Below are 22,941 nucleotides of genomic sequence, written 5' to 3'. Positions count from 1 at the left end.
ACCCGATTTTGTTGATTTCCTCTCTAACTTTCACCATTTTTACAAGCTGCTTAATCGCCTTGTTTCCTTCTGCCACTGTCTTCCATGTATGGTAAACACAATTTCCTTTCTTCTCTTTTACTTTCTCTGGGTGCTTAATATACAGTACCATGTCGGTTCAACAGATAGAAAGAGAAGCTAAAACTATTTTCTCAAAGTCAGCCATGCTTCTCCCTATCTCTGAGGTTTTGTGCACTTGTAAGATAAATACAGTAAGGTTTTAAATATCAGTGCTTGTTTTACCTCACGAGTGTCAAACTCACCACGTCACATTGCCGTCACATGACATATCGTGTTTTTCCTTTGTGGAGCTGGGGTGGGTGTGGCCTATGTGTGATACATCTCGCCCGTGGGCCACCAGCTTGACACCCCTGTATCTATTGTATTTTTCGGAGTATAAGACACACCAAGATTTTGAAGAGGCAAATTAAAAAAAAAGTTTTTGCAGACTTCCCAAAAATGGCCCATTTTTCACGAAAACAGACCCATTTTTTTGTCAAAGGACATGAATAGCCTTTAGGAGGCTTGTAGAGTATTCCTGCGGGGTGGGGGCCCAAAAATGAGCCCCAAAACAGGCCCATTTTTTTGACAAAAAAAGGGCATGCATAGCCTTTAGGAGGCTTATAGAGTGCTCCTGAGGGCTGGGGAGGGGCAAAATTGAGCAAAAATCGGCCCGTTTTTCGCTAATTTCTGCTCTCACCAGCCCCCAGGAACACTCTGGAAGCCTCCTAAAGGCTATGCACAGCCAATTTGGTGAAGGGGACAGGATTTTGGGAGGCCAAAAATGCTGTATTCAGTGAATAAGACGCAACCAGATTTTCACCCTTTTTGTTTTGAGGGAAAAAGGTATGTCTTATAGTCCAAAAAATACGGTATCTGATCACTCTTCATTTCTTCTGAGTATATAAATGTTCCATGATGCTAACAATTTCCCTTTATATGTAACTGATTAAAAGATTGGAGGGAATTAATTCTCATTTTAAACAGAAACATGTTTGTCAAATTTTTCGTGTATTTAAAAAAAATGCAAAACAGGGTATTAATAACATAAATGGGCAAAGTAATTACTAAGGTAATTACTAGGAGAAGCAATTTGGGGAACTTAGTAATTTTAGCAAGAGATAAAAAAACAATTGCTAGAAGTATTATAACACTTGCAAAGTATCTGGAGAAGTGCCTTACAGGAGAAAGTGAAGACTTATTCTGTATTATCCCTGATTGATGTTTTTCTGGACTTGGAACAACTGTCTAGAGTTTTAGGAAAGCAGATTCTGTTGAATGTTAAGAGTACTGTCTTACAGGTAAAAGCAATTTGAGAATGAAATTACTACCATAAAGGTGGTTGGCTTCCTTTCACTAAAAATATTCAATGTTCTCTACATCTCCACCATTTAAAATTTTAGCAGATCTCTCAGCAGATACAATGCAGAAAATAAGCTCGCATCAAGGCAGAGCTATTATGACCCATTACAATTACTATTGAAATAGCCTAAATCACTCAAGTGATGTTTCTCAGCCTAAGCAACTCTGTAACAGAGTATCTCTGCAAAATAAAGCATATTTTGCTTTTAAAAAAACCCAGGACCTTTTATTTTAACTAATCCTGTGAATAAGGTTGAAAGTGGAAACCCACCAGCGAACAATATTAAGGATACTTTTTAAACTAACAATAGCTTGAAACGAAGGCTATTCATGTTGTCTCTTTCTAAGTTAGTAATACAATAGAAGTCCTGAAGTTGGGAGATTTTTTTTGTACAGTAATTACTACATGCCAGTATTTGGACAAAAATGCAACATCAAATATCCATTGAAATCCATTTGATGCAGTCTGGAAGTTTGGGCTTATAATGTTGCACATTTCCAAAACAGATGTCTGCCTTGTACAGACTGTTTGTTACTTCAGTTTTAAAATAGCAATGGTTGCTCCTTGTATCTGCAGAGCTCAAATCACAGATCACAGATATCTTCTCGATGAGAGATACATTCACCTGCTCGAAGCAGCCTTGTATTTTGCTGCACAGAAGGCAGCAAAGGTTGGTGTTACCCCCCTCCTTGATGCTGACAAAAGCACACAAAAGGCTTTACTTTTACATATGTTTATCTTAAAGGGGAATATTTGAATGGAATGGAATGCAACTGGTGCATAAGATGAATCTATGCAAATGCTCATGGACAACTTTTTAATTTTGATAGCGCGCACACACTCAATTTTGGCACGCCTTTACAAAAAGGTTGTGTCCCTCTCTAAAGGGTCAATTAGTCCAGGTCCTCCCAGTCCAAGTGATCTGGCACAATATGGGTGATGGTGAGGCAAAGCTATTCAGTCTTCATGATTGAGTCTAAGTTTATTCCTTTTCATGCAGATCTATGCAGCCTTCAAATGCTGGGTTAAGACTTCTACTGCCTCAGTTAACCTGTTGAGGTTAGCGACATACATCATATTGATGATACTCTGAGCCCAAACTAAGGAAGCCACTTCACACAGTGGTTTAATGTTGATATTAAAACAGAAAGGAAGAGAATGTTGAATCTGCAGTACCCCACAAGTGGGTGGAGATGGGTGCAAACACTCCCTTCCTGTCAACCCCAACTGAAACCAGCCACAGAGAAAGGAGGAGACACATTCTAAAATAATGCTCCCTACCCTCAGTCCTAAATTGATCTGAAAGGATCCCATGGTTGATGGCAACAAAAGCAGCTAAGAGATTAGGGAATACAAGGAGAGATGTACCACAACTTTCTCAGCTTCACCACAAGTCATCAAGGACCATAGCAAATGCTTTCTTCATACCCAATCCTGGCTTGAAACCCAACTGAAATGAGTCCAAATCATCTGCCTTCTTAGCAATCCTTTGGAGCTGAAGTTCAACCACCCTCTCTATCACCTTCCCTAATAAGATAGGTTGGAGATTGGATATCCAAAGATTTGTTTTTCTCCAGCAAATTTCTAGCTGTTAGGTTATTTAAATCATTATTACTGCAGATAAAAATAAACTCTTATTCAAATAGAAGATGTGTCTACATAGCAACCAAAGAGTACATACAGATTTATGACCCAGAGTTTAAATTTTAGAGTTCTCCTTCCATCTTTCAGAGTCAATGGATATTTGGACATTCTGTTCAAGCCCAAGGAAGTAATATTGCTCATATTGAAATGGAAATTGTCTTAGGCCATGCTTGTATGTATTTTATTCTGGCTTGTTGGAATGGGTAGAGTATTTATTTGATTTTAAAAAGATTGAGCTTATATTGTGGCTTATACTAATATTATGTATTTCCAGCCTCAAAACATTATTGCTGTTTTCAAAGTGGGCACCAAGTGTTGTAAAAAGGAGCTCAAAGGAACAATCCAAGATATGGAGAGACCTATTTATTGATTAGCCTAGAAGAATTCTGAAAACTGGAGTTTAGAAAGCAAATAAAAGACAAAATCTTACACATTGAAAAGGGAAATAGTGGCCAAAGAATAGTTTTAAATTAATCATTTATTGGTTCAGTAAAATTACATTAGCTTTGCTTTGGTTACCAACTCACATCTCTTGAATTTAATTAGTACAATTAGACATTTTAAGGACATAGGTTCCAATGCATTGATAAGAGGGTAAGAAATCTGTATATGCAGGCTTCAGCAGTTTGTGAGATGTCTCAATTTCAAAGTGACTCCCCTTTCAGGATTCACTAACGCTAATCCTAACCCTACATCTCATTTAGTAGTAGGTAGAAGTAATTAACATAGCTACTAATTAATCCTCAAGGAAGATTGGGCCATGAATGAATAGATCACCAGTTTACCACGTGTTGATGTGGCTAGAGAAACAACACAGATAGTTAACCCTGTTTTTGCAGGTACAAGAAAGTGAAGTACATACCATATTTGGGGGCGGGGGGGGAGAGTTATTTTGTTCTGCTGTTATTCCTTCAAAAACTACTTCATTGACAAAATATTAATGTAAGAATAGAATAAAAGCTGCAAAAAGTACATCATAAAAATAAATCACGCTACACAATAAAATATGGAGGCTTAGATGCTGGTGTTATTGCATGGCTAATCAAACCAGGTTAATTTGTTCAAATATTATAAAGGGAGAATGTGCTGTTACATTGGTTGGGGGGGGGGGAGAATGGAGGAAGAATGTGCTTTTACCTATGCATTACTATCTAGTGAAGGTATGCAAGAAGTAAAGATGTTGAAAATGGCTTATTCGCTACAACGAAGCTGGTGAAAGAAGTGGATAGGACTACTTGGCTTCCCTCATATCTCAGAAGAGAGAACGAAGAATCTTTTCTTTCTGCGCAGGGAAACGGGCACTGAGCAACCTGCTTTCCAGTGAACTCATAGAGGGAATTGAAGGTGATACATTTGGGTCGTTCACTAAGATGTATCTCCTGAAGAAAGGAAAAAAGAAAATTAGTCAGTGACCATATTAACTGTATTGATATATTAATTAATCATTCAATATTTTTTTTAGAATAAGTCCCCTCCATGAAATAATGGACAAATGTGGCCTTAATCAAGAAAAAAGTAATTCTTAACTATGGTGAACTGACTAGAATTTCAAAATAACAAAGAGTTGAAAAAGCTTCTTGGATGAGAAGTGAAACGTCTTCAAAGAAAAACAAGAAAGTCCACTTGCCTCTTGGAAAAAAGCACCTTTGGGACAACTATGGCCTGGATGACTGAGAATCTCCATAAACAAAACAAGCAGTTTATGTTTCAAGTAAAATTACAAACATCAAATGAATGATCAAGTGTTTCATGTTTCATAGACAGTATAACTTTTTTTTTTGTAGCAATGTTCAAGGAAACGGAATGGTAGTTGTTCTGTCCCGTGATTCCAATGAATATATAGACACCGGCTTGGCTGTCTGCCATGACTAATTACATAGATAAAGCCACCCCTTGGCTAAGAGCCTAGAAAACTATCTTCAAGAAACCAAGATTAAACTTACAGAATGCTTTCTCAATGGCTAGTAAAATGGACTGTTGTTTCCTGCAAAAATTCCTCTCCCGTCGCTCCACCTATAAACTTTTTGGGAGGGGCCACAACCTTAGCCAGCTGTCCTACTTCCTTCTATGACGTCTTCTCCACAGCTGTTCCTTTCTCCTCTCAGCTCTACGCATAAGCACATCAGGGACAACCTCCCTCTGTTCCTCTTCACTGCTCCCTGACTCAGATGCCACCTGGTGGCCAACAGGCCTCTCTAGTTCCTGCTCTGACTCCAAACACCTTCCAGAATCTTCCTCATCCTCCAGAGCAGTCCCATAATAGTCTGAGCTGTCAGAGTCCACCAACAGCTCAGCCGGCCGCTACTGGGCCACAACAGGTAGTATAGCTGGATGTAAAAAAACCAAAATTGTTGCATTACTTCTTCAACTGGAAGTTTTGAGAAGGGTCTTTATGTAAGTGTAAGACAACAAAACGTATGCTTCTTTAGCTTTTCATTATCATGTGTCACACATAATTTCATTTTGATTTATACTCACTTAGCATTACAGAACTAGTAGAAGTAAAAACCAGGGACCAATGAAATGCCTCATTGTTTTCCTGCTGATAATTTGTTATTCAGGAACAAAACCTAAAAGAGGTCTTTGCATTTTGATTTCAGACCACCATGGATCATAAAGTATGGTCTTTATTTTCTTTAAGAATCACTATTTTGGCATCCTCTCAGAGATAACTTTTTTAAAAGGATAGAAGTTTGGGATTTTTGGCATATTTATTGTGCAAGGATACACTTGCCAATTCAATCCAGTTCAATGCTTGTTTTTCCTTCTATTGATTTTCCTATTTTTGCTGTTGCCATACTCAATTTTCCAATAGAAGAAACAATAAATCTGCTAAACTAGTGAATATGGAGATTTTTTAAAAAATGTTTATCTCTTTATTACATTAGCAATAGGAGCTTGGAAAATTCTGCAAATCCATGGAAATGTACCACATTATACTAGTGGTAAACCTTGCATATTATGCAGGATAAAATTTATTATGGTTCATTTTTATTTTTTTACTCTGGAGCCATAGATGCATATGTGAAATCAAAAGATTGCCCAAAGATCTCTAGATCCTGTTATTTGCTGGCTCTGTGAAACTAGCACCAAATCTGGCATTATTATCAAGGCAAGAAGTCTACCATTATAGAGAACAAACTTTGCCAAAACTCCAAAAAATAAACAAAAAACCCTGATTACTGTGGAAAAATGTAATAAACATGGATGATATCTATCTGCTCGGTTCATCTTAAAATGTTCAGATTTTAGTAGCAATCTTAAAACAGCATTCTTCTAAAACTGGACTGTTCCATAAATATTTCCTGTTTTACTTAAAAATCTATGAAACCTTGAAAGTGCATTGAAAGACCACACTGAAAAATTTGCTCTCTTTGTCTTCACATGAAAATAATGCTGACACAATTAACGTTATTGCTAACAAAGGAATGTTGGCATCATAGCGACTGTTATCTGTCAAATATACCCTCTGTCTGGAATTGATCTGGTTGGTTGCAAAGCTTTTTCTTGAACCACTTTGCTTGTTCCCGGTTCTTTTCTCAATTTCAGTTTAGGATGATAGAGTTTTATGCTCAGATCTTGAGTGGTTTGTGTCCCCCAGGCCAGCCTATAAATAGAAGAGATTACACTGAATTAAATATATATATTATTTAAGGACAAAGATGCATATCAGTTTAATACAATCCTAGTGTCTGAATATTTTGCATTCCTGTGTCCACTTCCCTAGGGACATACTTCCAAACAGACCTGATTAGGGTGAGGTTTTCAACATGTATTTTGTCTTCTGTACGATATTCTCAGACATTCCAAAGAAGGCTTACTAATTGTCATACATTGTTTCTTAATTAATTAGAGAGCCAGATACCATAGAGAGCCATAACTTCCCTTTGCAATTATCATGTATTTACAAACTTCTTCCACATTTTTTTTAAAAAAACCAAAACTTGATTAAAGTGAAAGTGTTTGAAGTGTGAATCCAATGGCATTGATCTTTTGGTATCTTGTAAGCTACTGAGCACAAAGTGCAATGGGATATCAATAGAGATTCATTCTGGGTCCCTCTTTGTCTCTCTGCCTGCTTTTTGCTAATTTCAGGTCATTTCCTTTTGTTTTTCTTCCCAGGCACACTCACAAAGAGCATGTACCTTGGGGTTCTCTACATGCTAAGATGCAGTTAACTAAGTGTCAGGCTTTGTCTATCTTTACAATGTTTTTCCTTGTTAAAAATGTCATTTTAACTGGAATTGTAAAGCCTACTTCGCTAAGTCTCAGGAGAGATTCCTGCTCTCAGGAACACTCGTGTTACCAGAGAGAATGTGTCTGCCTGTGATAGGAAGTATCTGAAGTATCTGGGTAGGTTAGTATATATACAAGCATAGAACAACCAATTTGACAGGCTTCAGAACTATTTAAGGATTTTAAAACTTCACACAGTGATGATGGTTCTTGATTCTTTTCCAGCTCCCTCCCCCCCCAAAAAAAAACATTTAAAAATGAGATAAGCATTTCAGCAATGCAGTACTACAGAAAATAGCAGCATAAACAGGTATCAATAATAAAAATATGATTGAAGTGTGCTTCTCATGTTTATTAGAGCCAAGGATAAAAGAAGATATTAACAAAATAATACAGAGCAAAATTATTTATAAAGAACCCCCCCCCCAAAAAAAAAACCTCGAGTAAATTATAAGAGAAGTTTATTAAAATAATTCCTTTTCAAACAGAACAACCTCTTTTCTCTTTACTTATTTTTCTTGGTGAATTCTAGAAGGATTTCTATGTTATCTAGTTGGACAGGATATGATACAGTATCCCCTGCAGATGTTAAAGTAGGATAGAAATCCCCCTCAATGCTGGAAATTTACTCAAAGACAAATTTACCCAAAAAGGAAAGGATGAAAAGGCAGAATAAAATTTAAAAGTTGAGTGCTGCATTATACATGGAATAACTGCATTTGCTCTACTTTAAGATGGATGAAATCTTAATATAAACAAGAGCAAGATATTTTGAACTATACTAAAAGGAATTTATTTAATAAACAAATTGACATTTTAAAAATAATTTATTTAATTTATATTGATTTACCTGTAAGGGAAGTCCCTGGGAAGGTTAATGGTAGTTTCTTCCATCACTGTACGTGGGCGTCTTTGATATTGTTTGAAAGGCTTCATCATAGCAAAAAATGATTCAGATACAATGTTGGAATAATCTAAAGTTTGATCTAGGCAACAAGGAATAAAAAGCAAAAGGTATAAAAGTTTAGGAATGTTGCAATATATAATTTATTAAATTTACATTCTTGTTTTTAAATTGACCTTATGGTCAATAAACTTTCTCAGTGATAGTTTCCCTCCGCTATAAGGTTGCTTTCTATGTATTCATAGTCATTGTAAAGCATAATTTCTGATATGAAACTTTATGCATTGATACAACAGAGCAGTCTTATGCTTACCGACTCACAACTATGTCTGAGTTCGATGGGAATCAGCCGGGAATCTAGGAGGACGCCCAAATTGCGTGCCCTATCCACCGGGGGCAATTGTTCCCCCCCAATGGCCAGAGATGGAACACACTGGCTAAAGCGGGGTGCCGGTAGCCACAGCCACTCCGTCTTGGAAGGGTTGAGCTTGAGTCTGTTGTCACCCATCCAGACCCGGACAGCTTCCAGACACTGGGACATCACCTCGACGGCTTCGTTGGGGTGGTTCGGGGTAGAGATGTATAGCTGAGTGTCATCTGCATACAGATGACACTCAACCCGGAAACCTCGAATGATCTCGCCCAGCGGTTTCATGTATGTGTTGAACAGGAGAGGTGAGAGGACCAACCCCTGCGGCACTCCGCACGTGAGCGGCCTCAGGGTCGACCTCTGCTCCCCTGTCAACACACATTGCGACCGACCGGAGAGGAAGGAGGAGAACCACCGCAATACGGTGCTCCTCACCCCCATCCCCTCCAGCCGACGCAATAAGATACCATGGTCGATGGTATCGAAAGCCGCTGAGAGATCTAACAGGACTAGGATGGAGGAGCAACCCCCATCTTTCGCCCTCCAGAGATCATCCACCAACGCGACCAAAGCCGTCTCAGTGCTGTGACCGGGCTGGAAACCGGACTGGCGCGGGTCTAGATAAACAATTTCCTCCAGGTGTCGAGGGAACTGTTGTGCCACCACACTCTCAACAACCTTCGCTAGAAAGGGAAGGGATCCATATCATGGATAGTGATAGTGATATCACTATAGTGATATCACTATCCATATCATGGATAGTGATAGCTAGAAAGGGAAGGGATATCACTATATATCACTATATAGTGATATCACTATCCATATCATGGATAGTGATAGCTAGAAAGGGAAGGGATCCATATCATGGATATCTCCCTATCTGGAAAAGTGATGTTCTTCTAAATAAATGCCAGCGAATTCATCAGGAAATGCATGCAAAGCCCTTTGTGATGTTTTAAAAATATTTAAGGAATTTTGTATAGTTCCATTGTTTTTGTTTTATTATGTTTTTCACTTTCTAGAAACATTTTTAATAAAAAAAAACACAGAACCAGTTTTATAAATGAATTCCAGCAAGTGTAAACTATGTTAAAATGCATTAATCCAATCAGCCTTAAAGAGGCAAGCTGGTGAATTATGCAATTTTGGACCAACGGTAGAACCTCTGGTCACCTTTGGTCATGAACACTTCTGACCGCAACAAAATTCAAAAAAATCACATTCCCCCCCCCTTCTGTGCCATTTTTTTTGTAAGCGCCAAATTTCCAAAATTGGGTTTGGGTCATGACCAAATCGGTTTGTGACCAAAGTTATGGAATGAATTATGGTCGTGACCAGTGTATTTGATAGATCATAAAAAGCCATTCTATAATAGATCTCATCTGTGTTAGATCAGTTGACCTCAAACAGCACAGTCATAACATATACCTATTAACAAAGATATCCTGTCAATAGGGAGATTTTATGAACCTAATTTAAAGATGACAGACAAAAGAACTTCATGAGGAAACAGTACATATTCATCTAGCATTTCGTCTAAACTAGGTGGCAGGTACACCAGAATGTTTTATGGCTAAGCACTTGTTGCCTGAAGGCATCACATTTAAATAAAACATAATAGTACAGAATCTGAAATCTTGGAGAAGAATTGGCTTGTCTTCATGTAAAAAATAAACATTATACCAGTTACAAAATATTGCGACTGTGCAACCTCAAGGCATACAATCATCATCATGTCGGTAACATTAGTTTTTCTAGGACAAATTATAAAGGCATATTGTTAAAGGTAAGTTGTCTACTATTTTGCTCATGTTTAAATGTTAATTTGTAACCTAAAGTTATAAATTTGTTACTCAGTTAACATAAGGAGTCTACTTCAGAGGTTCAAGTTATACATATATTTAAAAATCTAAATGATATCAATGAAATAATATGGACAGCTCTTTTGTGGTATATTGTGGCATAACTAAAATTATACCAGGGAAGAAGTGTTTATTTTAGTTGCAAAATATATTCTATTGATGTCATCTGTTGTGCTAGTATGGAAAGGGTGTATACTGGGCTTTAAGTGGCCAGTAATTATGTAGAATGGAAGAAACGTTTTGAATTGCTTGCCTCATGTAAATCAGATGCTCAGTCTCAGTTGTTATTTAAAGCAGAAGCCATCCGCAAATAAATTAAGGTTAAGGGCATGTTGACACTTAATGAGTCATAACTTCTAATTTTGATTACTTTTGTGTGGCCTAGCATTAAGCAACAAGAAAAATTGAGAGTAGAACTTTAAAAAAAAATGTCAGTCCATTCAATTAAAATTTTGTTAGTGGTGTTCATCCTATAGCATCACCTCAACTTAATTCATGATTTCACTTTTCACTTTCTGTTGATTATTCCTTAAACTAATGCTGATCATTATAAATAATTTTACTAAGAAAATAATGCTGCTACCGTATTTTGCGGAGTATGAGATGCACCTTTTTCCCCTAAAAAAAAAGGCTGAAAATATGGGTGCCTCTTATACACTGAATACAGCATTTTTTGCCTCCCGAAACCCCAGTCCCTTCACCAAAATGGCCATGCATAGCCTTTAGGAGGCTTTCGAGTGCTCCTGGGGGCTGGGGAGGGCAGAAATGAGCATGTCCTTTTTTTACATAAAATGGGCCCGTTTTCATGAAAAACGGGCCATTTTTGGGAGGTCTGCAGAGTGCAAAAACGTTTTTTTTAATTTGCCTCTACAAAATCTTGGCGCAACTTATACTCCAAAAAATATGGTAAGTCAACATTAGGAAAAAGGGAGGAGTCATTCCTTTTGGTGCAATTTTACATTTTTACATTTACATTTAAATGTAAAATATCTTTTAACTTGAGCTCAATTATGATGACCTAAACACCTGAGTCAATTCACTTGGCAATGTAGTGGAAAAGATTTGCCTTCTCATATTTTTCCCTAATATTTTTTGGATTCCCAGTCTAATCCTTTAGCCCTGTTATGCTAATTGAATAATCAACCTTACATTGCTGAGAGTTGCTAGGTGTGAAACAGTATCTGTGAGAAAATGGTATTTTTCCCAATTCGTGTGTCAAACTTTGTTCTTCCACTTGCTGATTTCGTTCATTTTCTTTCTTCAAGGACACAACTCTAAACAAAATGCATAATATAAATAGCTCAGAATTTTATCTATATACTTCTGGACTATCATTCACTTAAGATTTCTGATCCTGCAAATTGGCTATCAAGATTTATTATGAGCTTGCTACTAAAAGCAAACCTTTTAGTAATCAATATTAGGAATTAGGTCTTTTTAAAAATTTACTTTCACTGTCATTTAACAAAAAGGCCTTAAAATATACCTTCAATAAAAAGTGTACTGTAATGATGAGTGTACATTTTGGAGGTCATGACTATCGGTAGCCTTTCTCTTCCCAAAAAACTGTACGCAACCTATTACTACTACACTGCGGTAAAGGACATATGAGATCCTGAAGGTACACATAGACATATTCCTCATACAACCCACAAAAACTCAGTAAAAAGTTGAGGATACACAGTATTAAGTTTTCCCAAAATAACAATATTAGTTTTTGCTGTTATAAAACTCTAATAAAACTATAAGACAAGCTTGCTGCTTTGGGAAGCTTTGGCTTAACTAAGCTCTGGTTTAATTGGAGCTCTTGGGGTAAGTTCCTTTTATACTTGTACAATTATTTGACAGACATGGCGTGTCAGAAATTAGAGGAAACATTGGATATGACATTGGCAGCTTATATTTATAGTTATTATTAGCTTGATCAGTTACTATTAGGTTGTGAGTTCGTTCTTTAATATACTATATATGATTTAGTGTAATACTGAACATACCCTGGAAGAGAAAATCAAATTATTAATAGTGATTGTTATTAATAATACTTCATGTTTTATAACAAGGGTACCTTATAACTTTTTCATTAGCGGATATAGAGCCTTCATTGTAGTGTTCTGTTTTCTTTCTTGAAAATGGCCTACAAAGAAAAAATAATAATTTTGAACAGTTGGATGGAACAGGCCACCTATCTAAGACCACCAAAGGCTTCCCTAACCTACTGAAATACCTCATATGCCCCAAATTGCTTTACCGCCCCCCCCCTTTGTCCTGCCACTTACCTCCTAGATCTAGAAAGCAGTCTCCTCTCCAGCCTCGTGCACTCCGTTCAGCCCTCTGTGGGCCTCCCCCAACCCATTGCAGGCTGAAATGGATCCTCCGGGGGCTGGATCCCCGCCTTAGAAGCCCTGTTTGGCCATCCAGAGACCTCGCCCGGCCTGTTGCAGGCTGAACGGGGCTTCTGAGGGGTGGATCCACCCCATAGAAGCTTCATTTTGGTTGGCAAGTTGCCAGGCAAGACCTCTGGATGGCTGAACGGGGCTTCTACAGGGTGGATCTGCCCCCCAGAAACTCCATTTTGGCCGGCAACATGCAGGATGAATGTTGCAGAGCCTCTGCTATTGTTTGTAAGGGCGAAAAACTGCCATGGTGCTGAAAGATTTGTAGCTTCAGGCCTTGTTTGGAAATGCTTGGGGGCACATATCCTGCAACTTCAAATGTTTGCTAAGGGAACGCTCGTAACCCGGGGATTACCTGTATTCAACAGCATGATTTCATTGGTCTGCAAGTAATTCAGTACTATCATAATATTGATAATAACTTCCACAAAATATGTGTTTTATTTAACATCAAAGATTTTCCAAGCTTCACAAAGTGTATGTCAAAATGACATGAAATGTCTGCCATTAATAAATTCCAAGGCCAATACAATAACTTTAATATAGTATAAAATAGCGAGAAAATTGCATTTATAGTGGAATAACTATAAACTCAAAAGCAACATATGTGTCAAAATTGTTTCAAACAGAGGCCATTGAAAAAAAATAACAACCCAGACCCTGAGTTACCGCACGAGACACTTGACAGGAGGAAACCAAGAACCACAATGAGTTTGGCTAGAACAGTAGAAATAAAAGCCAATTTATCCTTTCTAAGGGTGGGGGTGGAGGGGTCTAGAAACTTTTTGTCCAGTATGGATTACAGAGACATTTTATTTTAGTTCTAAATCAAACCTGTATAACTTTATTAACTTGACATGATAATCACTGGGAATCCAATCAGATTGACAATACACAACTTTGTGTGTGGGGTGGAGGGTGGGAGAAGGCCTAGCCCTTGGCTTTTGCTTTGTGGGATGTGGCATAACTCAACCTTCCCTCTGCTCCAAATTAAAGCAATCACTGGCAAATGTAATCTGGAAGCACCAGGTTAAGCATCATCAATAGGTTGATGATACCAAGTTACATCTGCACCTGGACAATCCAAGTGATGCCTTGGAAGGCCTTTCCCCATGTCTTAAGATTGTGTGATCCTAGATAGACTTGACTGAATTCTAACAAGACAGAGGTTATGAATTTTAGTTGTCCTGCCCCCCTGATATCTGGAGACCTTCCATCATTGACTGTGGCTGTGGTAATCTGATGATCTTCCATGCCCCACGGTCTTGAACAGTAGTGAACAGTCATGGCCAGGGAGTCTTTTGTATAAATCCATGTGCATCACTTGTGCCTATTCCTAAACCAGAAAGGACTGCTCAGCCTTAGCCCTGTACATGCAAGACTACTGCAATGTTATCTATCTTGGGCTACCACTGAAGAGCATTCAGAAGCTTTAGCTAATCCACAGGGTGACAGAACACGACATTTTGGCATACCATAGTGTACCCAGGTAATATCACCCCTATGAGAGCTGCACTGGTTTTCAGTAGGCTTCCAGGTGCAAAGCCCTACATGACATGGAACCAGCTTAATTGCAAGCCTGGCTGTATCTGAATATTTCTGACTATTGCAATAAGATCTGATAGGGTCAGCATTCTCAGGTTCCTTTCTGTGAAGCAATGTTATCTGGCAGGACCCAGGACTCCTTCTCTATTATGGCACTTGCCTTGTGAAACAATTTCCCCCCTGAAATTTGGATGGTCCTAACCTGCTGATCTTATGGAAGGCCATGAAGATTTGCTCTTCCACTGTTTGTGGAAACAGAATTGTAGTGGAGCCTAGTATGTGTGAGCTTTTGTGTGTTACAGGATTATTATTTTTTAGGATACCTCAACTATCTGGCTTCTGATATTTCTTTGTGTTTTTTTATGTCTTTGCTTGTAATATTGGTTAAGATGAGTGACCATAAATAAAATATTGTTAAATAAATACATGTTGAATGAATGAATGAATGAATGGTGCTTTCCCTAATTCTTGTTATGCAAATTCTTTTAATTCATTTTCCAATAGGAATAAACACAAATATGAGGCTTCCAATGAATATCTCCCCAAAGTCTTTTCCAGAAACAGAGAAGTTTGAGGAAGTAGAGATTTCATCACCTACTATTTCATCTATTTACATTATTTGCAATATCCCAATATTTTCTTTCCATTATACAAACCTTTTTTCAGTAGGTGATAATGCCTAAAGCAGAGAAAAATACTAAATGAATTATCTTTTTAAAGATAATACATTTTTAAAATGTTATCAAATACATTAAAACATAATCAAGAACAAACAGAAAAACAGGAAAAGCAAAAAGTAATTAAGAAAGAGGTCTAGAAGGATTAAATAAAAATGTTAAAGCAAGACTAAATATACAGTGTCCACTTAAAACTTCAGAGTAATCAAAATAATATGCAATAATTATACTGTCTAAATTATAAGCAAAATGAAAGATTGTAATGATTTTTGCCAAATCAAAAATCTATACTTCACAAATCAGAAAGAAACATACCTGTCAAAAGCTTAGGAAAGAAGAAAACCGGATTTTGGCTGCAGTACAAACTCACATGTGGAATTGTAATTCAGGACTGGTTTCCAAGTCACACTGAATTCTTTATCCAATTTATTTTTAAAACACAAGGTTGAACATTCCCTCCATGCAATTTACCATATTTTACAGGACTGGTTATATCTAATTACTAGTGAAAAGCACAAAGTACCTTAGCAGCTATCAACCTATACAAAGCCAACCTGGTATATTTTATAGAATATGTAGCATTCAACATTTTAAATATGTTTTCGTTCTTTTATAGAAAATTTTCTAAAACCATTGGGCTTTAAAATATTGTCATTCATTATGAAAAAACATGATCTGACCTGATTATTACATCTCCAACAATTTTAGAGAATGATTTCTCTATTTTAGCAATCACTACTGGAATAATTTACTACCAGTGGAACATGAATGCTTAAGTGAGGAACAATCTAAGATGAAAAAACAACAACAATGGACCAAGAAACAGACTATACAAACTATATTTAGAATAGAATAACAGAGTTGGAAGGGATCTTGAAGGTCTTTTAGTCCAACCCCATGCGTACGCAGGAAACCCTATACCGTTCCAGACAAATGGCTATCCAACATCTTCTAAAGACTTCCAGTGTTGGGGCATTCACAACTCCTGGAGGCAAGCTGTTCCACTGATTAATTGTTCTAACTGTCAGGAAATTTCTCCTCAGTTCTAAGTTGCTTCTCTCCTTGATTAGTTTCCACCAATTGCTTCTTGTTCTACCCTTAGGTGCTTTGGAGAATAGCTTGACTCCCTCTTCTTTGTGGCAGCCCCTGAGATATTGGAACACTGCTATCATGTCTCCCCTAGTCCTTCTTTCTCTTAAGCTAAACATACCCAGTTCCTGCAACCGTTCTTCATACGTTTTAGCCTCCAGTCCCCTAATCATCTTTGTTGCTCTTCTCTGCACTCTTTCTAGAGTCTCCACATCTTTTCTACATCGTGGCGACCAGAACTGAATGCAGTATTCCAAGTGTGGCCTTACCAAGGCATTATAAAGTGGTATTAACACTTCACGTGATCTTGATTCTATCCCTCTGTTGATGCAGCCTAGAACTGTGTTGGCTTTTTTGGCAGCTGCTGCACACTGCTGGCTCATATTTAAATGGTTGTCCACTAGGACTCCATGATCCCTTTCACAGTTACTACTACTGAGCAAGGTATCACCTATACTGTACCTGTGCATTCCGTTTTTCTTGCCTAACATTTCTGATCAAGGTAAGCAGGACAAACTGTCAAACATAAAAGCCAGTCACAAAAGCCAGCTCTTCTGTTAAAGCAGGGGTGGCGAACACGCGGCTCTCGAGCCGCATGCGGCTCCCGGCCAAAATGAATGCGGCTCTTTGCCTCTTATCATTATTTTGTATACTGTGGCTCTTTGCCAAGTTTGGATTTTGTCCCTTTCGGCGCTAAACCCGGATCGCGCGCTCCCTTTCGGCGCTAAACCCGGAAGTACGGTCTTGCCCCGCCCCTGGCGACGCGACGATGCTTGCCTGCGCTCCACCAGCTCGGCTGGGAACGGAGACGTTTCTCTGCTCAGCAATGTCTTCAGTGGAGTGGTGGCAGCCTGGGAGGCTGAGCCTGCGTCCCTTTCAGGCGCTCCGCTCCGCTGAGGAAACGTCTCCGTTCCCAGCCGAGCTGGTGGAGCGCAGGCAAGCATCGTCGCGTCGCCAGGGGCGGGGCAAGACCGTACTTCCGGGTTTAGCGCCGAAAGGGAGCGCGTGGTGTGGCTCTCTGACTCTCACAGTTTAAAGTTTTGGCTCTTTTTGTCGAACTTGTTCGCCACCCCTGTGTTAAAGTATTGACAATTTTACCTAGATTAGCAATTGTAAGAAGGAAACCTGCTCAAAGAACACTAATATCCAAGCATTGTTAACTTTCTCCCAAATGGCCCAATGTTTCAAAGTATAACACCCAATACACAAATATGCTTTGGAATATGACCTCAATTTCTTTCAAATGTTACATTTATGCTAAATATGTCATACCTGAGGTCCAAGGGCAGGGAATATTTTTTGTCCTAATACAAAAAACAAACAAGTAGAATGTAATATTATGTATATTTGTTAGTCCTAAATTGAAATTTCATGGAATCTGAACATTTTGCTTAGGAATTTATTTATTATACATGTGTAGTTTCCTTAGGTTGAATGAGAGTCTATCTGCGGTGTCAGGTTGCCCCATCATAAACTGTTTCAGGAAGACAGAAATTGAGAATATTGTCTTCTATTCACCCAGTTTGTCTATGTTCCAAATGGAAAATTTTGTTTTCTGGACTATCTAGTTAAGGGGGATCAAACTCGCGTCGTCACAACTGTGTCACGTGATATGACTTTTTTCCCCCTTTGCTAAACTGGATGTGGGCGTGGCCAGCATGTGACAGTCCTGATCTAGTTCAACCATTGTTTTTGTTCCCCTTTTGTAATCTCCCTAAACTTTAGCTTATTTGAAGAAAAATGTCTCCTCCTCATTCGCCTTGGCCCCAATAACATCTGCTGCAGCTTCAGTCACAGTTTTTTTTCCTACAATCATACTGATTATGCTTGAGATGCATAATATTTCCAGTCTGAAACACAGCATTTTTAAAAATATATATTTTTCTTGCATAATGCAAAACAGATTAATGACTAAAGTATATTGAATTCACCGGGTCTTAGATAACCAATTCTAAAATTGACCTATCTTTGATAATATGTTGTGTCAAGTAGGTTGTTTTGTTTGATTATTCCTTTATTTTCTATTCTTGCCTATTTATGGTATTGGCAGGCAACTTCTCCAACACCAAAGTTGACAAGTGTCCCTAGTCCTCTGATATGTTTTTTTGAATTCCAATTTTTGCTTCCATAGAGTGTCACAGGGAATCCCATTCTGATCTTTGTAGCTTTATTCACATGGCTACACCTGAATACCCTCGTCAGATTTATCTTTCGCCATACACAAGTGCAGCCACGTGTTCAGAAACCTGTGGTGATTAAGTTAGAGTACGCCCTTCTTTTGCTCAACCACTTTCATTTTTATTGTATAGAGATGGGTACATCCAGTGAGAATACAAATGCTTCCAGCATGGTAAAATTCTTCATTTTCTTTGCTTTCATAATAAACCTAGAAGATGCTATATAATATTCGATATAATATGAATATTAAAAAAAACTAGACACCCAGCAAGAACCATCTCTTGTGATGTGCAAGACTCGAACTAGAAAATTCAGATTACAGGCCCAGTGAGCTAATATAAACTATGCATGCTTCTTGTCTATATTCTAGAGCAGGGCTGTCAAACTCGTGGCCTGTGAGCTGGATGTGTCACATGGTGGTGACACACACACCTAGTTTAGCAAAGGGGGGGGGGAGTCCCAATACATTACGTGATGCTGTCATGACGATGTGAGTTTGATACCCTTGCTCTAGAGCAGTGGTTCTCAACCTTCCCAATGCCACGACCCTTTAATACAGTTTCTCATGTTATGGTGATCCCCAACCATAAAATTGGTGTCTCGGTTCCTAAGACCATCAAAAATATGTGTTTTCCGATGGTCTTAGGCAACCCCTGTGAAAGGGTCGTTCAGACCCACAGATTGAGAACCACTGCTCTAGAGTCTTCTTTAGATGCAAGTGAAAATAGGAGGTTTAACACCCATTCTTGTGATTAAACACAGGGGAAGCTTATGGATCAATCAGTACTGTTCAAAGTACTAGAAGCCTGGTCTTCTGATCAAAATAGATCAAAAGAGCAAGGCCATTTGCCATCTGCATTCAGAGTCTAGCTGAAGCCACTAATTTCAGGGAATCTTCCTTACCTCAAGTCTAAAATTGGCTAAAATAAAAAGTATGGCCTTGACACTAATAATTAAGGTTAATCCTAGGCACGTCAATACTTTTAAGCCACCTAGCTAATAACAACAGAGGCATATTACAAATCAATACCACTACATCCTTCCTTTCTGTTGTCATAAGCTTTTCTTATTCTATTTTTTTAGCAGGACAATACTTGTCACAAAAATGACAAATACCAGTATAGACTCACATTCCTCTTATGTTAATTTATCTTCACATTTAGGGTTCTTTTATATTTCTATTATAGAAATATTTCTAGAGCAGATGTAATTCTATAAAAATGGAATGTAGGCATGTGTAAAGTCATATTTCTACAACAACCCCAAAGCCAAATAATAAAAGAAAAATCTCTCAAAAAGAAGTTCAGTTTGACATCTTTATAAAGTGCAGTAGGCTAGTCCAGTCCTGTTGGCAGAGTAAAGATAACATATAATAAAGATTTGTAAAAGCTAGTTGAGCATTGTTGTTGACATTTCTATGTTATTCAGACATGCACATCTCTTGAGGAATTGAATTTGTAGTGTGCAAAATGCACACACAGTCAGAGGTTTTAACACATCAGGCTGTATCTCCTGACCAGTTTGAGTTGATAACAAAACAAGGCAACTTAAGCAATATTTATTTAGTGGAATGTTTTCTAGAAGATAATAAGAAGTCCCTGTGGTAGAATGAAACCCTGTATTTTTCACTGACTTCACTATATATATCTACAACCTTTGTACTTCACCTTAATAAAGTAATTGTACTATTTAGGATTATTTAAAATGAAAGGCTAGAAATATGAGATCCTGCATAACCTCTTGGCTTTTTACTTATAGAAGCCACAAGCCAACAGCATACTAATTTTGATTTGTTTTATAGAAAACTGTTATATTTACCGGTAGTTCTTAGGATAGCAAGTAAATGGGCTGCCCACAACACAGTTCAAACTATTCTACTTTATGTTAATCACAGAGAATGCCATCAGTTTAAAAGAGATGTGGTCAGCTCCAATTAATTAGAACATTAAATATTCTAAAATATCTAGAATGTTCTGAAAGAGCCATTTCACAAAATACTAAATAAATCACCAACCTTGAGAAAATAGTAATTAATCTAATAAAAATGTAGCCTCAATTTTCTTGGACCCCCCCCCCCCTCGCCCTATTTCAATTTTAGCACACTTCAATTGCTTTACCTGTGGATGTTTCTGACAAACTGGAGGTTTAAAGGTTTTTAATATTTCATAAATATGATACACATTATATTACATCACAATAGTACAAGAAATGTCACTGAATGTGGGTCAGTGTGATAGTTAATCGCAACTGCCTCCTGGGTGCCTACTTGTTAGGAGTGAATACTGAAGGTTTTGGTACATTATCGACACCAACCTGAAGAACATCTCAGCTAGTACTAGAGAAGTACTAGCACTTAGAATCTGGACACAGGATGCCCATTTTATGAAGAATCGTCTAAATGAAGTTGAAGACTTTCTTTATAGCAAGTTATTTAAGTGATTTTAGCATGCTACTATAATCAAGAGTATGCTTTAATTATTTTAGAAATTTTCTACCGATTAGTCTTGTTTTCTGATTTTTAATGTTCCTTTTAATTGTAAGGACTTTTTAGGAAAACCAATTTCTGTTCTTAGCTACCTTTAACTCCCAGCAGGAAAGAAGTAACATTAATGCTTTAAATAAAACAAAATTAATGTTGCATTGTTCTTTCTTCCTGCTTTTATCAGAATCATGTTTCCTTGTTTCTCATTGCTATTAATATGCAGTAGAACCTCGGGTCACGGACGCCTCTGACCACGACCAAATCGGATGCCGACCAAAAAATATGTTAAATGTTTTACTCTGGTTGCAAACACATCCTCAGGTAGTGATCAAACACAGCGATTTTCCCTGGCGCAGCAATTTTCCCTTCTGCACCATTTTTTTTTGTATGTGCATTCACAATCAGTCTTGCTTCTGGTCACGACCAAATCATGTTATGTCCGAAGTTCTGGAATGGATCAGGGTCGTGACCGGAGGTTCCACTGTATAACATTCTTACCATACTTAGGATATGAGTCTCTACAACAGTGATAAAGGAATACGGATTGTGGAATCTCAGTGGGCAAATGTGACAGAAAAGTCCTATGGCTAATTTTGGTTTAGTAGCTAATTGTAAGAGTGCTACTGGATTAAGCAGTTATGTCATATAAACTGCTTGGTGATGGTGATTTTAAAGCAACTACCATTTAATACTACAACTGGTAATAATCTAATTTTAGATGTGGCCTACATCATGAGAATTAGGACTTTCTTCCAAAGAAGAATCTATTATATTAGATCACAGAGGCCTTAACATTGCCTTAAAGGAAGGCAGGTTAGAAAATTCACTCTGAGGATGTTTGTAGAATCGTTTCACTGCAGACTCACTCAGCAAGGAAATATAGCTAAATTTTTCCAGACAGTCATGTTTCTGTTTGAGAGAGAAGGACCATTTCACATAACGGTAGCAAATATGTAAGAACTAACTTCACATTTCCAAAAACAGTTTGTGCAGTTTGTGCTCCACATTCTGACTGTTTAAGGTAACTGCAATGAATGTATTTTTCCTCAGAGAGGCCAGTTTTTATCTGGTAATTGCTATCTTGCATGGCTTAACTACTGTTACCCAGGGATGGAATCCTACCGGTTTAACAACCGGATCGTTGCGCGTGTATGCACAGTTTACAGAGAAACCATCTTCCGCATTACTGCTGGGGAGGAAAACAGCTGAGGCGCGGCAATCCACTCTGCTGCGCCTATCAGCTGGGCTTCAGAAAAGGGAATATAGGTGAATATAGCGCAGGGGTGGGCAGGCGGGTGGGCTCAGCTAAAAGTGGGAGTGAACCGGTTCGCTCCAAGCTGATAGTTGGAACTACCAGTTTTTCCAAACCAGTCCGAACCAGTCCAAACCAGTAGAATCCCACCCCTGCTGTTACCCCTTCCATTCCCTTCATCCCCATCTGCTATAGCTCCTCTTTCCCTGTCAAAAATATTTTATAGTGTTTCAGTACAGAGGAATTAATAGACTTAAAGCATCTTGCCCTGAAGAAAGTTTCCATTAGATCAGTGATTTTCTCAGAGCAGTATCCTGGTGCTTGGATTTCTGGAGCAGCATGTACCATTTGGCATTTGAATTTAAAGTGATATTTAGTATTATGCCAAGCAGTGGCACTCAATCTTCCACTAAACTTTCTCTCAATGAGGATAGGCATCAGGACAAAACGGTGCCACGGAAACTTTAATTAGCACAGTTTTTTAAGATTAATCATTTTTGCTGTTGCCGAAAAATCAATTTCCTAAATCCTAGTCAACTGATATTTCGGCTGCTCCACATTGGCTAATGTAAAGTGTGGGTAAGCACATACTGAATGTATGAGCTGCCAGCCTTCTTGATCCATCAGCTGAACTTCTTTACTGAAATTAGGTTAAATGCAAGCTACTGTGATCCACCAATTGGATTAAGAAGTTTATCTTGGATTATGAAATACCTGAGCTTATTGCTACTAAATATTGCTTATTTTTGGTGCTCTTTTGGTTCCAGTGCTTAACTCTACAAATTTACCTCTGAATCAAACAATGGAGAAACAATTCTATATCATTTAGCATCTCATTAAGAAACTTTGATATTATGCATCTCATTAAGAAACTATGATACTATAAAAACTATACTGTAATTCACAA

The 22,941-nt window shown here is 38.0% G+C and overlaps 1 protein-coding gene across 3 annotated transcripts in view; it reads right to left on the bottom strand.

Annotated features, from left to right (window-relative positions):
• Window positions 1–3,836: 3,836 nt before the first annotated feature.
• LOC309384576 (uncharacterized protein) overlaps window positions 3,837–22,941 on the bottom strand; it is a 32,799-nt gene continuing 13,694 nt past the window's right edge. For all 3 annotated transcript variants that reach the window (XM_081938277.1, XM_081938275.1, XM_081938276.1), the window contains 7 exons: window positions 17,395–17,426; window positions 15,013–15,035; window positions 12,484–12,552; window positions 11,568–11,692; window positions 8,133–8,268; window positions 6,513–6,653; window positions 3,837–4,425 (listed from right to left, as the gene is read on the bottom strand). In XM_081938277.1, the coding sequence (XP_081794403.1) occupies window positions 4,299–4,425; window positions 6,513–6,653; window positions 8,133–8,268; window positions 11,568–11,692; window positions 12,484–12,552; window positions 15,013–15,035; window positions 17,395–17,426 (653 nt within the window). In that variant the 3' untranslated portion in view covers window positions 3,837–4,298. The remainder of the gene's footprint in view (window positions 4,426–6,512; window positions 6,654–8,132; window positions 8,269–11,567; window positions 11,693–12,483; window positions 12,553–15,012; window positions 15,036–17,394; window positions 17,427–22,941) is intronic.

Source organism: Natrix helvetica, assembly GCF_964273705.1.
Source record: "Natrix helvetica genome assembly, chromosome: 1".
Classification (NCBI taxonomy): domain Eukaryota; kingdom Metazoa; phylum Chordata; class Lepidosauria; order Squamata; family Natricidae; genus Natrix; species Natrix helvetica.
The sequence above is the reverse complement of the archived record's forward strand: the minus strand, read 5'-3'. Positions and strand labels throughout refer to the sequence as shown.